Consider the following 17,136-nt stretch of genomic DNA (forward strand, 5'->3'; position numbering starts at 1 on the left):
CAAAATGCATAAACTAAAACCAAAACTCTTTCAGAAAGAACTGCATGGAATTTGTGATATTTTTGTTACTCAGAAAGAGCTTCCCCATCGTAAACTATCTGTAAAACCATATGTGAAGACTAAGTATTAGTATGGTCTGTTTATTTAGAGAGGTATTAGGAGTTCTGCAAAAACCCCATTTTCTTCTCAATTATGCAGATTTGTGGAGTTCCAACTTTGACCTATCAGGCATCACCCTACAAGGAACGGGGAACATAAGGGCACATCCATTCCAGGGAACCACAGTGGTGCATGTTTTAGGCCCTGAAACGCCCTCCAGGAGTCAAAGTTTACATGAACTAACATTTGTTTTTGCAAAGTGCTCCTTTCTTGATGTGTGTTTAGCTACTGGTCAACCATAGACATAATGAAAGCCAATAGAAGGATCCTACAATGAAATGACAGGTAAAGTATTTCTCCCACGCTCCATTCTAGTGCACAGCAGGAGCTGGAATACTAGAACTGAAAACTTAAAACAGTAAAATCTATGTAAACAGATGTTCTTAAACAATAATTTCATCTGACTATTCAAAAATATAAGCAGGTCATCCCCCTGCTGGTAAAACATAATTAGCAAAGTGACAGAGCATACATATTAATTATATTTCTTTTATATCAACACTACAGGAATAGCAGCATAAAAAAATTCATAATCAGCAAAAATCCTTTCTGTTGACAGATTTTTTTCTCCCGTTAGCCCTGCAAAATGTAGTAATCCTGGAAGAGTGATATTTCCTTTCAGTTTTGCATAGCAGTATGTACAAATAAAAACCTTAACTGCCAGGACATAATTTTCAGTATGCTTGTCTTACTTCAGATGTATGCTTTCTGTTTGGAGCGCAGCTGTTCATATTTCCCAACATGAGCTTCAGTGCAGTAAATATCTTCTCTACTGAGGGCCCCATTCCCAACGTACTGCACAGGGGCCACATGTACAAATTGTGCTAGTGCTAATGAAAGCTGTGGGCATGCAAATCCATGCACAGCACTTAGAAAACGCAGACCACAAACCCTGACCCCACCACTTTGCCGAATACTGAACCAGAATTGCACTATTTAATTGTGTCTATAACATAAATCAAATGGGTCAAAGCACATTTATTCAGCTAAAAGAACTCATTCTGGCGAAAAATTTGAATAGATCATGCTGTAGAACTGTATTAATGAAGCAAATTACTCCCACCAGCACGGGAAACAAAACCATCGGTAACCGAAGGCAAGATTTCCTGGGACTGTACTGCCACATTTTTCTGAACAGCGTAAGTCTGTGTTTTTATCTCTGTTTCTTTACTTTTGGATTTCAAAAATAACTCCTCTGCTGCCAACGTAGCAGAACTGGCAGCACTATTGCCTCCATGCTAGAAGGTCAGAGATGCACATCTCTAGGCATGGGCTTGTATCCAATGCTGATGCTGCAACAAAGCGTTTGGGGGATGCTGTTGCATGGTTAGAACTGCCTGCCTTCAGAGGAGACATTAAATTAAGGTCATTTCTGCCCATCAGTGGGGACGTGAGTAAAAGGTAACAATCCTATGGCAATTTTCACAACAGGTAGGACATAAGCATGATGGTCTTAATGACATTTGTTCCTAACAAACAGCTTCTGGTATCTGAGATGCTTTGGCAGCAATTGTTAAACAAAATAATAGATATACATGGACTATTCAAACCATGTCCATGATTGTGACCTCCTTACTTTGCAAAGCTTTTTCTGTTTAGGAAGAAGTGCAGAGCAATTGTAAGCATAATTAGAGCAGTAAGTCCAAGAATACATTAACATGCTTTGTACAGACATAGCATATACTGTAAGTGTTTAGATACATGGTTCCTGAATTTCCATTTTCCTGAAGGTAAATTTGAAACAAAAATTAGGCAATTAAGTTAGTGTCTTTCACTCAGTCTGCTTGCAAAGGCAAGAAACAGAAGAGTACAGGAAATAAAAGTAATTTCTACACCATCTTCCTCTGAGCCCAGCAGCTGAGTTAACTCTACGGCTAATGACAAAAGTGATGGTGGGTGGCCATCTACTCCATTTGTGCCCTGGCATTGTGACTAGGAGGAGAGAAGCTGATGAACAGACACAGACATATTTAGCTTTTGTAGGATAAAACTACATTATAAGATCAAGAGTGGACAGAAAGAAAGGTACAGTTATAAATGGTTGTCAGGATGTCACTCTGAGCATTGTGAAATGTCCCAACTTTCAATAACAACTAGAACAATACAGAGATGATACATGATGGCATGAACACATGGTGCACTGCACACAGGTAACATGATCAATCACTGAAATCCTCCACGCTGATCAAGGGTTTCACTTATTCTGCCTGAATCATAATCAAACAAGATTTCTTTTCATTTTTTTAATCAGATGCTATCTGAACGAAAGATGAGGGAGAAATCACAAGCCTATGAAGAAATATTTGGGTACAGCAAGAGATTTGATTAAATAATAACAATAATGGGAATTTGAACTGATTTGCAGGCAAGAAATTATAAAGTACGTTTTGTTTTTGTTTTTTTCTCCCCCAAAGAAGCTCTCAAAAGAAAATTACTAATATTGATAAAATCGTGTTTTCCATTGTGTTAATTTGAGCAACCCTGGGCAGCTCTCAAGGAAGAAAATATGTTGCTTTATTATTCATGTGGACAGGTAAAATAAGAATGGAAGAGCATTAGGTAAAACGCAACCTAGACCAAAGTTATTTTGATGCACAATTGAAAATGAGAACCAAATCCTAACATATATGTAGTAGGTACGGACATAAACATACAAATAAGAACGGCACTTCTATACAAATAAAGAATACACATATAGTTAACTTCCAGCATGGGAAAAATTCCAGTGAAGTTACAATTAGATTTGGAGAACAATTTCAGTAGCAACTTATTTCATTTCTATAAGACTATAATGATTTCATCAGTAACAAATTCTCTAGGTAGTATCACACTGGAAGGTTTAAGGATGGCACCATTATATAGCATCCATAATTGTTACAATCAGTTGTACACTACAAAAAAGGGTGCATTTGTGGATGACTGTTAAATGCACCCATTTGCCAGATTAGCATTTTGCTGGAAGTAACGCTCTAAGCCTTCAAGAACCTATTACCTACAGACCGAAGCTCACGTAAAGTTCATTTTCTGCTGCAAAATGAAACAGAGCATCATTTCACAGTAGAGTTTATACAACATCCATGAATATTACTGATTACCATAAGCAATTTAGTTATCATGGGACAAAATACGAGTTTTCAAAATACCACTGAGCGTAGGCTGAGCATAACAGCTGTTAAAAGGGATGTTTCCCCTTCGTCTGTGAGCCACCTTTGCTGCTAAACTAGAAAGACTATAACGAGAAACGTAGGAAGCTGTGACCAGTGCTTTACAAAAGGTGACAGAATTTAGAGTGTGAATCTGACAAAATGCCAAATCTATTACACAGGAAAAGGCTCACAGACACACACTCAGGTTCCCTGGAGCAGGAGAACCTGAGGTAACGTTTACAGGGATACTGGGAGCAGATGTAAAACAAGGAATCTAGAAAAACGTTTACCCTCCCAAATTCTCTACACTGGTAAATAATAGACACTTCCTGATATGTAGAACACATTTTTTAAAGATTATTCTCTCCTGAATACATATGAAGCAATGGAACGCTAGGACACCCATAGGTAGACAAATACTTCATTGCATCCAGAAGTAAATAATGGTTAAGTATTGAGATATTCAGAAAGAAACAGAAATGCTGCACTCATAAATCCTCTAGCAATTTAAACATATTTTAAGAGGCATTATACAATAATATCTACCCACTCCCATCTAATGCAGAGAAGCCTGTCAGTGATACGTAATTGCAAAAATTATATTTATGTTTATGAAGATCTTGCCAGACAAACTAGATTTTTCAAAGGAAAATTGCATACTTCAGTGGGTGAAGGGATATCGCTAGATGCACTTTTGAATTTAGTAAAGACTGATAAATGGACTTATTTTCAGGAATTCAGAATATAACTTCCGAGACAATTGCACAGTTAATCAGAATGTACAAGAAGTACAAACGTATATACAAATCAGGTGTTTATGTACATAAAATGAACAGCTAATTTCTTAATAGATCTGGCACATTCCATAATGAAAGCTGTTCCTCTAACGACTGTATAACCATTTAAACTGCAAGAAAACTACTTTTGTATGAATGGAAAAAATAAGGGTAAAAATCTTACTTCCAAGACTAACTCAAATCAGTTTTGCAGGACTATGTCACGTGGACCAAAATAGAACAAAAAAAAAATCACTTTGCCTTTTAGCCATAAATCTTTTTTAATTGGTCTCATATAGCACAAATCTTTGTGATGCCTTCCTAGCTAAATCATGTTTGTGCCTTATTTTTAAAGATGATCTTCAGGAGGAAAAATAGTGGAATTTGCAGAAAGAGCATAAAAGCATGAGGAAGGTAATAAGGTGGGCATCAACCTGGGAAACTGTGAAGTGATACATCTGGCGAAAAACACATTTTAGGAAAAATAAATCTCAGGTAACATAGGATCTACAGGCAGAGCTAACATGTTCTGCCATAGGGAAGCAATACCTCCTCCCTGCCTTTACAGCTGAATGCTGTACAAGCTCCGGGAAACTGAGAGACAGCTGAGAAGGGGGTGGGCTTTTGCTACGGATGGATTAGGAAAAATAAGGAGTACCTGGATAATGTTATGGTAAAGGTGGACCTGCAAGTATCTATATCTGAAGGGAGCAGAGAATGAGGAGGAAGTGGAAATACTTAATATGTTTAAAGAAGCAGGAAGAAAAGAGATATAAATGGGTGTAATATTTCCCACATCTCAGTCTATGAGGAAAAACTGAAAAAGGGAACTATTAAGTCCACCGCATGACCTTCCAAGGGATGGGGGAGAAGCCCTGTGAATTCTAAAAATAAAAGCAGACAGGTAAAGACTTGCGTTAATGTAGACTAAGGATCATTTATGTACTATCAGGGAGGCAGCGGAGCCAATTCACTTTTTGCAGCTCTAGATTTTATGTTTTGTACATGCAACTATTTAGCACACAGTGAAACTGGCAGAAAAATATATACATTATTCATGCTACTTGTGGTAGACACGCACTGTAGTTTCAGTGAACAGGATTGGAAGTAATACCAGAGGAGGCCTTAAAGGAAGACACTAATCTCAGAAACCTCAGAGTGTCACCGTTATTTTTTTTTAAGGATTCTGTTATGCTAATAGTTAGGTTTGCAGAAAATGATTTCCGTGCTATTCAGCTAAATGACCTCACAGAAGACTGTTTCCTTCCCACAAAAGGAAGAGTGGACAACACCCACCAGAGCGGGAGCAAGTCATTAAATAGCAAGTGGAAGGAGTGCCACAACATTGTTTGCTATGTGCTTATCAACAGCCTGAACACTGCAAATGTTTTCGATTTCACAACAGAATTTACCTTGCATTGCGCGCAGCAAAGGTGATTCCTCATTTTAAACAAGAACAATGTCACTCTTATCCACTGCTTGAAAATTACTTCTCATCTGCAATTATCTGTCAGTTTTGCCTTCTCGTTTTCAGCTATCACCAGCCTCCATAGCTACAGAAGTCTATTTTTCCTTGATTCTTGTGCTCAGCTCCAAAAAAAATTTATTAGGAGTTACACATGCTTATCAAAGACAGACAGAATACATGCAAAAATTAATGACAGCCTGTGAAAGTTGCTATATATCATTACACAATCTATGCCAACACTACTGCATCAGTACCCGGATTACCTCGTCCTTTGTCAGTCACAATAACGCATTAGTACAGTGCAAAGATTATTGTTGTTGCTATTCTGGCAACAATGCTGTGGCAGTTATACACTGGTAATAAGTGATAATATAACAGGGACAGCAGATCCCTAAGCATTTTGCAAGGAGAGTCCATTTGATTAATGCCAGTTTACTTTTTGAACTTGACAAGCTCCAGAAGTGTTATCTGTTCTTTATAAACATGAATCCTTCATAAACATGATGAAACTGAAGCAGTGAGGAGAGGAAGTACCTTGGTCAAGGCCAACAGCAGGACAGCATTCGAGACTGCTTCTTAGGAGTCCCAGCCCGCTAGTTCCCTATTCATTAGTTCCTGTTCCTCCAGCTGTTCTTTTCCAAGTAGCAGGTCAACACTAAACATCACTATTTGTATTACAGTAGTGGTATCAGCTCCATCAGCTGTCACTGATGCTGGTGATGACAGAGCACTTCCAACACCATGGACCAGCTGGAGCAGAAATTAACAGGACAGCTCCAGAGTGGACTCACCTGTATGGCAGATCCACAGCACTGCCTCTCCAGCTCCAAAGTAATCTCCTGCGGGACTCCTCAGAGCCCTATCTTGCCTCTATCCTTTCTTAATGTCTTTATGATTGAGAGCCTTAATGAAGAAGCACCATCTACGATGTGCTTGAGAAACTTGTATTTCTCTGCCTTCTAACCAGGCAGCCTGGTTAGCCTAGAAAACAATGAAAAAGCACCAGTTCTCAACATTTGGGAGACACCAGCATGGCTGAAAATGAACTTTTTGAGACTCAGTCCATTTGAGAAATAAGTCATGCTTGTAAATACATCTGAAAGAAATTCAAAAATGTGCGTGAGCTCTGAGCTGAGATGTGATTTTTCATGGGTTCCTCTCGTTTGAAATCTAAAAGTCATATCAATTTGACAATTGCTTCTCAAAAACTCATTACCCAAAGACCGGGTCAATATAATGCATTCATCTTGGGGCACATCTTTGATGCCTTCAGAAACCAAACCTTGTGCAGAATGTAGCAGTAGCTGGCTTGCTAAGAACAGCCTCTCAGCTCCCAAATCTCCAAGCTGTGCCTTAGAAGCTGTCCTAAATGGTGGGGTTTTTTTGATTGTTTTTTTTTTTTCTGGAGAAGAGGTAACCTGACAACTTACTGAAATAAATTTTGGCCAGTGAAGAGCAAGTCAAACATGAACATAGGCTGAAGGAAGGAACTAGCAGTTTCGGAGAACGTGCATTGGATCTAAACGGGGAGAGTTAGAGGAAATGGGATAGACATTACACACCTTTTACAATTCCATGCTAGAAACAAGATGACAGGAGAAGCTGTATCTTAAGCTAGAAAATGTTACCAAATCAATAAAATAAATTAATTAAACAAAAAGCACTGGAAAACAAAATTGTCAGTCATCAGTCAGTTCCATAATATACTGTATGTCATCACATCCTGGGTTATTGTTTTTATTTAAAGGCCAACCTTTTGTCCTTCATCATTATGTTTAATTTCTATTGCAGGATATTTGCATATGCTGATCTAAGCTTTCAGTGCACTCCACTGGAAGTATTTTCAGGTGCTTTTTGTATATGTAATCAGGCATTTCATAGGAATCTGAAGGTACTTGGTATTTTCTAAAAGTTTAGAAAAATACTTTTGAACTTGACACACTCCAGAACTTTTATTTTCTCTTTAAAAACATGAACCCTAGGCACAAGTACTCAGAAAGGCAGAAGGGAGGGAGTGCTGATAGCATCACTGAACCAGAACCAAGGAACCCAAACCAACCTGCACTTTGGCTGGTGAAATATTAATAAAAGGCCCTTGAGAACTCTTTGCAGCCTGTAACTGGAGCAAGCAAGTTCTACCCCCTGGAGAAATATTGATCCAAGATCTGTGGCATTTTCTTCAATTTCACATCTAAAACTCTGGGTCCTAACTGCAAGAGCCTCTCAAAGACAATCCTGAGAAGCTGTACTTCAAAAAAATGATGCTATTACTTGGAGAAAAGAGGACTGGAACTGGTGTGGACAAGGCAAAGGCAGTAATGCGCACCCCAGGAGCGGGGAATAAAAATGGAGGATCGGTTGTTGTCATTAAGCGGACAATCCCAAAATGACTCTAGTGATTTTTTTATGCTGGTTTGGGAATTTCATTTAATACCATATTTATTCATTTAACAGGCATCTCAACCACAATTTGACTGCTTTCCTGAGTGGCAGCAAGCAACAGATTACTGTGATCTTTGACTACCTGAATATGACAAATAGATCAACTAGGGAGGGGAAAGGTAAGGCTGCAAGAAAGAAATACTACCACTTTCTGAATAAACACAGAACTTCATTTTCCCCCTATACCTCCCCAGATTGAATTGTTTTTCATTTTAAAGTGCAGGATTTACCATGAACTTTCCAATGTTACTGGTAATATCACTTATTGGTATAGAGGTAACTGAAAAAATGATTTATGATAGATAGACAGACAGAATTTATAGCCATATCTGTAGAAAACAGGGCTCCTTGTTATACATATGGTAACACTGTGAAGTAGAGCTCTATGAAGCATACACTGCCAGCGTAGTAATGGCAACAGGAGGCACGAGGCTTTCAACATAGCTCTGTAGGGCCTCATATAGACCAATATAAGGCATACTTGGTATTACAGATTAATGTACTCATCCATACAAGAAAAACTCTTCCAAGGAAAGCAATTTTTGCTGGTACAGTCTACATCTGCTCGAAGAGCGTCTATGAGCTCCCTTGCAGCACTACACCAGCACACCCGTTTCAGCCTGGTCTGAGAGGGGGGAGCATGGATCAGCAGCTGAAGATGCATTTAACTCCAAAGGTTCACATTTATATCTAACAAAAAGCCTAACAGAAAAGGCTTGCACGGTACAAACTTTTCACCAACTCTGACAGAACAGTACAAGAGACAAAAGCAATATATGCAACCCACAGAATCTGAAGCTGCCAAACGCAGGCTATGACAGATGGCCAAGGGAGCAGACTTGGAAAGCAAAGGCCTTCAAGGAAGATGGCAGTGGCTTTTAAACTGGCCAGTAATTGGCACGGCTGTCAGTGCTAGGGGTCTGTCTCTTGAGCAGGGTCTAGCTTCTGTGTTCACGTGTGCATCTGCGTGCATATGTGTGACTGTGTGTGTGGCTGGCACTCTGCTTCCCTGAAGGGAAATATTAATAGTCTCAGAACAGCTCAGTACTACACATCTCTGCCAGAATAGCTACACCGGGCAAGAGCACAAAGGGCTAAAATTCCTGAATTTCATAGCCAACAGAAACTCCTTGTGTAGAAATAATTATATCAGCAAAACTCCATTTTCTCTGGCTCTTTTTGCTCCTTGGTGTATTTTATATACCAGTACTTAGCTATCATCACTGCATCCAATTTAAGGACACTTTGCTGGCAAAAGATACCTTGAGTCTCTATGAGAAATATGCTCCAGGTGTAAACACAGTAGGGTGGCACTAGACATGTTACGATGGAGGCATCTTAATCTTTAAAAAGCAGCAGTGGGCAGAAATTCAGTGCGTAAATGATGAGGCATTGTTCTCTCAGCTGATGAAATGAAACACCAAGAGGACAGCTTGCTTGCTATTAATGCAAACCAGCATACCCTTCATTTAGCAAATATTACCGATAAAGAAGCTGAAAACACATCACAGTAACAGAGTTCAGTTCTCATCCAGAATAAAAGCATGCTCAAGTTATATTGAGTTTCTCCTCCCTCCCATTGAGTGTAAGCCTCATCCTTGTCTGTTTATTACATCAGCCAGGCCACCTTTCATGATTTCCCTAGTGGTTTGGACTCATTCAAGAAGTTGTTATACCAAACCTCTCTTCCTTACCGGTCCAAAGAATACTTCATTCACCTTGACTGGCCCTTTTATACATCTGACATTCAGCTAAAAACAAACTTTACTGATAGAAATTTGTCTATGAAGCTGGCTAGCTGAAAACTTCAGTTCTGTCTCTGTTTCTCTCTCAAGCCAATTTTCACGGCGTCTCTCATTTGGAGAGGCGTCCTCCACGCTTCTCACGAGGAAAACCTAACTGGCACCTTCCAGTACGTAGTCTACTATTATCTAACATAAAACTTCCCCTTTGCTGGCAGTACAAAATCCTCAAGAAGGAAGAAGAAATCTCTGGAAGTTTTTATAACTAAGGTAGATGGCAAATCTACGACACCAGGCAACTCTCCTAGTATAGCCTGTAAGCTCTCATCAGCAGTGACCCAGCTCATGATTCTGTGCATCATAAACACTTATTTCTACTAGTCCAGATTCTTTTGGGATGAGACGGATTGACTTTTGATGGCACAGCTCAATGACTGTCAGTAATCTCTTGGCAAGTCCCTTAGTCTTTCTTAAAAAAGCAGAGCTGCTATACAGGCACCACTTGCTTGGCTCATCACATTCAGGCTCTGCGTGGAGCAGAGTTAATTCCTTTGTACAGAATAGCTGATATATTTATCCTGGCACTTGACTTTTTCCTCAGGAGGTACCACCAGAGTTGTGGCTGCTTTAAAAACCAGAGCTAATTCCAAACACACAGAAGGAAAAAGGCTAGGCTGGCAAGATTTACTCTATCCAGGACTCTCATCATCTGTGCTTGCTCCCTCTTTTCTAGGTTCGTAACAGTGGTTTCAGGTCGACCTTGCAGCTTATTCTGAAAGTTCTTCTTCTCCCAGGCAAAAAAAGGGTTGGGTAGAGGAAGAGGGTAGTGGGGACTCCAGCAATAATTTGTTTAGTGAATGCTTCTTATGTTAGTTATTAAGATATCAGTTCAGCTGCTTAAACACAGGTATCTTGCATCATTTCAGGTCTCCCATCATGTTTGAGATATCCACAGAGAACTAATGGGTTTCTCCTGGACAAGCAGCTGTAGACCAGTCTGCACAGTCAAAAAATTTCAAATGACAAAAAATACTTATGTCTTGGCAAATAGAGTCTTCAATGGCTTTGGGCAGGTAACAGCCTCACTGTGCCACAACTGGCAAACAATTAATGCAGGTCACAGAACAAAACTGTCTGCAATAATATGATCCAAGTTTATTTCTTAGCTATTAACGCTTATTGAGGAGGGGTTTGGGTTTGGTTTTTGTTTTTGTTATAATAGAATTAAAAAGAATCATAACTGCTACAACACATGTTCCTTTACGCTGTGCTCATCACTATACCAGGAGATCCTTCAACGTCCATGACAAAAAAACCTCTTCTCTCCCTCCGAATTCATTTTAGATTAAGCCATTAGATCTCTCAAAGTCGCAGTTTAATGTAGGGACTTTAGGTCATCTCAGAAGTTACCCTTTTCCAAGAACAGTTTTAATCTTGTATAGCACTCGAATATACTTCTTATAATTATGTTTCACATGTTACTGCAGCTATATTTCAAATTTTACGTATGTAAGAAAATGCTATATTATTTTAATAGTGATGGTAGAATAAAAATCTATTCAAAATTCACCTTTCTGGAAGCACACTCAAATATCCAAGAACACTATTAGACTTGCTCAGCATAAAGTTTCAAACTGCTAATGGGTTTTAAATTGATGTCATAATGCTGCAATTTAAATACATGATGTTCATTAATTTTACCAGAACTCTCTGTAGAGTAGGAGTGGTACAAAAGAGGGAGGAAGGTTATACTTTTTTATATCTAGTTCTTTCTATCTGCTTGCCTGTTCTTGATACACAAGAAGAATCATCACATCAGCTTAGGGCCAAGGGACTGCAAAGTTTACCCAAACAACAATAGGTTTCAATTAGGCAACTGCTGTGGTATTATATCAAAATAATACTATGAAAAAATACCAAGAATAAGATAAAAATAGCTTCACAAAATAGGCAGGGGGTATTTCTTAAAGACAGATTTCATGGGAACTGTCACCAAAATCTGAAGATAAAATGTAGAGGAAATAACGGACAGAAAAGACTATATGGTCTTCTTATCCATACACCTCCTTTTCATTGTAAGGTCAAAATTCATGTAGCTGGGTGAGAGAGCAACACTGCCAAACAGGCAGCCAGAGTCTCTCTCAGATCTCAGGGAGTCCTTTCAGAAGTGGGTGTTGGAAGGGGAGAAGCGATCACCCTGGGGAAGGGATCCTCTTGTATTGAGGGGAGGGCGAGGGACTGGATGCAAATATTCTAGGTGAAGAATCATCTGTTTCAGAAATATCTCGTCAAAAAATTAAAATGTGCCTAGACTTAACAGGCCAGTATGGTACAACACATAACATGTATTTATACTTCAAATATACTATGTTTACTGTACATAAAGTCAGTTTTTCCAAAGCTGTTGCTATAGCTACAAATCAAGGAAACCATAGCAACAACACTGTATTATGCACAGCCTTAATTAGAGATTAAGTTATGTCTCTCTTCACAGTTTCTATTAAATACTCCCATATAATCTAGTTATAGTCATTTTAAAACATTTTCAGACTTTTTTGTAATAAAAAATTCCCTAGTATTATACTGTCAAGTCAAATATACATCTGAAATATGCCTCTACTGCATTATTTTGATCATACCCAATAATATACATTTCACTAGTTTCTACTTGAGATAAAAATGAATGTTTGTATCACCACATCTCCTGAACTTCTCTAATACGAAGCACTGATCCCTTCAGCCTTATCTACCAAGTAACTGATTTTAAAACATCTCTTAAGGTTTCCAAGTCCCATCCCGTTCAGCTTTACCCAAAGGAAAGGAACTCCTCCTATCTTCACTTGTTAATCCCAGGAGAAAGGGCTGTTCTTCCTTTTTCTTCAGAAAGTAAGTATGCAAGGGAGGGATGCGAAAGGAAGAGTAGTAGCGCATCTGGATTTTCTAGCTTCCCTGTCATTTCAAATGACTGACTGGGTTGGTGCTAAATTACTCTGGTTTTTTGGCCGTATATACGTACTATTTTAGTAATGCATTGAGAGGTTTGGACTAGAAGGCCTCTGAGATGCTGTACGCAGCCAGGCTTCCCTGTCTCAGGGACGAGACTGAGGGAAACAGGAAAAGGAGAACAGAGAACGGTAAAGAAAGAAGGACAAGGATGGTAGAAGCGGCTGACAAACAGAAGGGAATCCTATCGGACAGCAGGAGAGACATTGGACCCAGCGGGGTGACAGCCTTCCAAGGAGATCATAGAAGACCATGAACATATTCAAAAGGTGTGCGTATAGTCTCTCAATAAAAGAGAAGGCCATAATTTATATATTTAAAAACTTTCTCTCCTTTCCTCTGTTCCATCTTACAATCTTCTGATAATTCATTACGGTATAATTTTATCACTTTTTGGATCTTACTATTGACGAGATGGCAGGTCTCCCAATTTGCAAAAGTGAGTGTGTGTAAGAAATATAAGCCATGTAAAAGCTTTTCACATAGGCAGCACAGTAAAACTTCCCTCAAAAAGGGAATAATTAAATCAGAATATAGTGCTTTCTCTATTATTAAGGCATGTTCAGTTTTTTCGTTATTATTTTAATTAGCAAATATTAATGTAATCTGCAAATACAAGGGGAAAAATTAAAGTTACTAAGTTTAAGGAGTCCTTCGTGACTTAAGCTAAATTGAGACAAACGTCTTGCTGATCAATACTGGCCACCAACTTTCAGGACATTCATTTCCATTTACTGTTAGAACTTCCAAGTGTGTTATCAAATTTAAGAATGAATTAAGGCTCCCACAAGCTACATCTAGCCTCTGATGAAGGCAGTAGTGAGTAAAAAGAGATTAGCATGCTCCTCTCCTCTCCAGTTATCAGTTAGGCTGATAGTGATCAAGTGACCACGGCAGTACTACCTCGTTCCAACTCCCTGCCTGGCACAGTGGCAATCGTGGGACCCAGGGACATGCAGAACAAACTGCTCTTCCATTTTCAGGGGGTTCCTGGCCCTTTCATATTTAAGATATGCTGGACAGAGCCCCGTGAACTCAATAGCAGAACTCCCATTCATTTCAGTGGGATTGGATTCACATCCTGACTCAGCTTTATTTTCTGGCGCTTGTCTTCTCTCTGCTCTATAGATAAAATACTCTGGCCTCCAGCGTGCTCAGTGCTGCATCTTACGTGGACATAAATTAGAAGATGCAGAGGTTTAAAAGAAGTAAAAACCACAATTCTTTCTCATTTTGATTTTCATTTTCAACACACTAATGGTAAAACAATAAATGACTTGTTCAATACATTCATAGGGCTGGCTACCATGAAGTGGTAAAATGCTTTCATTCGCTATAAAAGCTATATTTGAATGCATTCCATATATGAATATAATAATTGTTATTTAAAAAAAAAAGAATAATACTGGTACGTAGGACTTTTAATATTTATCATGATTGACAGTGATATAACGAACCAGGAATAACTTTTAGAAAGAGTTACATTTTTTGTGTCTGCGTATTTCTTTTCCGAGTTCGCAGCTGTGTTAAGCGGCAAACACAGAGAAAGGAAGATGGGGGAAGGGAATCACCACCATCACCACTAAAACCCAACGTCACTAGGTATTTTGCCTGCTGAGATAGTTTAAACCAGGAATTCCTGTAAAATGTTCTTTTACCAAACTAAAAGTAAGTATTTTGCAAGGTGTCTACGGGCCAAAGCACTTTAAAATACAGACCTGAAACACACACCTGGCCTTCAAGTAACTATCAAGTGTTAATGTAATACTTTATAAAAATCCAATAAAACCTCTAGCTACATACCTTCTCTACGTTCATACGTTCTTTTTCATAAGTCATTCTCTTCTATGCACACAGAAACACAGATAAACTAGCTCTTACTTAGCTATGCTAGACAAAATTAAAAATTTTTAGGACTTCTATCAGAAACACACCCAAGAAAATTTCCTTTTGAATTTGAGGTACTGAAGGCCTGAAATTAATTTGAAAAATTCTCTCACTTGTATAAATGTTAATCTTCACTGTAACCAAGCATTATTTTGAGACCAGTCCACTATTCTATCTACTTCAGGCATTACAGAAATTAAAGGAATTCAGTGGTCGTTTAAATGGTCACATGCTGCTAAAAAATATTTTACGCAGAAACTTGTTTGCTTTGCTCAGAAAATGCTTGCTTTAGTTTTTCCACTGGACAGCTATGTGGGATTAGAGAGAGAAAGACAGGTCTGCTGGTCCTTTTTGCTGCACTGTTTTGATACGAGGTCTTACCTCTTGCGTTTTCACATTTATATATCCATAGTGAGTTCTCATAGGCCGCCTATGACCATTAGAAAACGGTATCCACTTGACACTGGTTTGTCCAAAGCAGTTGAGGATCAAAGGGAAATTAACTTCATTTGTGAGACGAACGATAATCAGACAGAGGAATGCTGCAATGAAACTCACAGCAACAATGGACTTTCTCTGTAATGAAAAGAAGGAAGAAAAAATCATTAACATTAAAAATTGTTTTTAAAAAATTGGTAACTTCTATTGTAGGACGAGGGAAAAGCTTTAGAAAGCTTTAGAAAGGTGGTGGTCACCCTGCTGCTGGAGTACAAAGAGATGGGTGGCCGAACAATTTTTTTACACTAAATCTGCATTTCAGAGGTTTCAAGAGTTTCTTCTACAACTAGTTAGAAATGAATCAGTTCTGCTTAAAAAAATAACTTTTTCAAAATTAAGTTTCAAAAAGGTCTACCAGTTTTACATTTTATTTGAATTCGGAATGAAGTGAGGGTTTTTTGTGTGTAAATATCCACACCAAAGTCTCCATGCAAAATCACCACTGTTTGGGACACGTGACAAACAAGAAAATACAAATGACACTTGTATCCATACAACACCAAGTTTATTGTGAAGAGGAAGATCAGTATAGATTTTATGTATTGTATGTTAATCTTAAATCATTCCCATGCAACAGAACATAAGACTAATCTTAAATATTTGAGAATAAATGGTTGGCAAACTCAACACACCATTCTGCCTTTTCCCAGGATCACAGATTTACAAAGTGAGGCACTATTATCTTGAACAAGATGACCTCCGTTGTTAATAATGTAACAGGTCTGAAGTCTGTATCTAATTAACCTTTGCTTTCCACCTCTAACCTATCCATCTGGTTGGACTGGTTAATACAATCATGAAAACATATCAACTTTTTCCCTGTGTAACTCCTCAGTCTGCAGGAGAACAACTTGCAAGAAAACAAAATGTTTCACTCACTTTTAGCAATTTCTGAAATACTGCACTCAATTACTTCTAGACAAATTACCTGGGGACAAACATGCCGTGTTAGATGGTATATATAAAGATTCTTGATGAAATACTCTATTTCAGAGGTCATTTTTGCCATCTTCCTGAGGGAATGGGCCAATGATCACTTACAGGTGTTTTTAATAGTACTTTAATTACAACGTAACTTTACCTAATTTGCCACAGTTTAATCACCCTACTGAACATAATTCTATCATTCTAAACAGTAATATAAATAGAAAATAAGTACATAGTAACTCTTAATGCTGGATGGCACAATGCGATCCCTGCAGTTCCTGTCTACAGACACCAACGAACGAACTCACAGCAACCAGCACGTTACCGGTGTAAGATGGCTTTTGTACATGAAGGCAATAAGATCACAGGTGTTGCAACAGCGATGGAGGGATGAAAGGAGAGCTCTGGTCGCAACCATATAAGACAACAAATCTGTTCTTTGCCTGGGGGTTCATTTGACAGTCTGGAGAAACTAAAACGCCGAGCAGAAGAAACAATGATATTTACGCAGCAAACATACCACAAAAGATAGAAAGTTTTACTGAGCATAAACCACACGAATGGCCTAGGTACAGGGTGCTGCTGTTCTTGGGTTCTGGAGATTTCTGAACACAGAAGACGGAGAGCATCACAACAGGCACGCAGGAAATCTGCAGGGATATTACTGTATTCCTACACACACGAGTTGACAATATAGTGCATTGCGGCGGGTCAGTTGCATGGTTCTACCTGTTTCAGTGCATTAGAAGGCCACAGGTTTATAAGAAAAAAAGAAGCAAAAGACTGGGATGGAAAGCTTGGCTGGACAAGATCACTGGGAGGAGAAATGGAACACAGAGACCAAGAGCAGCAGTATTCTGGCGATGGGATTCAGTGAGGAGGAGTCTCAGTTAATTAATGGCAGTGTAATGTAAAATTAAAAGTAGCAAAGCTTCAGAGGGCAGCATAACAGCCTCCAGGGTTCATGGAAGTCCCTGCACTTTGCATCAACTGCGTTATAACAGATTTACATTATATTGCAGTAAACTGGCTGGGGAGCACTTCTGTGTCACTTCTCTTTGTACCAGATGGAGTCAGAAATGTTTAGC

The 17,136-nt window shown here is 38.7% G+C and overlaps 1 protein-coding gene across 6 annotated transcripts in view; it reads right to left on the reverse strand.

Moving 5' to 3' along the window:
* ST6GALNAC3 (ST6 N-acetylgalactosaminide alpha-2,6-sialyltransferase 3) overlaps positions 1–17,136 on the reverse strand; it is a 246,240-nt gene that overhangs the window by 105,567 nt on the left and 123,537 nt on the right. For all 6 annotated transcript variants that reach the window (XM_068952793.1, XM_068952794.1, XM_068952790.1 and 3 more), the window contains one exon: positions 15,005–15,199. In XM_068952793.1, coding sequence (XP_068808894.1) covers positions 15,005–15,199 — 195 coding nt within the window. The remainder of the gene's footprint in view (positions 1–15,004; positions 15,200–17,136) is intronic.

Source organism: Struthio camelus, chromosome 8, assembly GCF_040807025.1.
Source record: "Struthio camelus isolate bStrCam1 chromosome 8, bStrCam1.hap1, whole genome shotgun sequence".
NCBI lineage: Eukaryota > Metazoa > Chordata > Aves > Struthioniformes > Struthionidae > Struthio > Struthio camelus.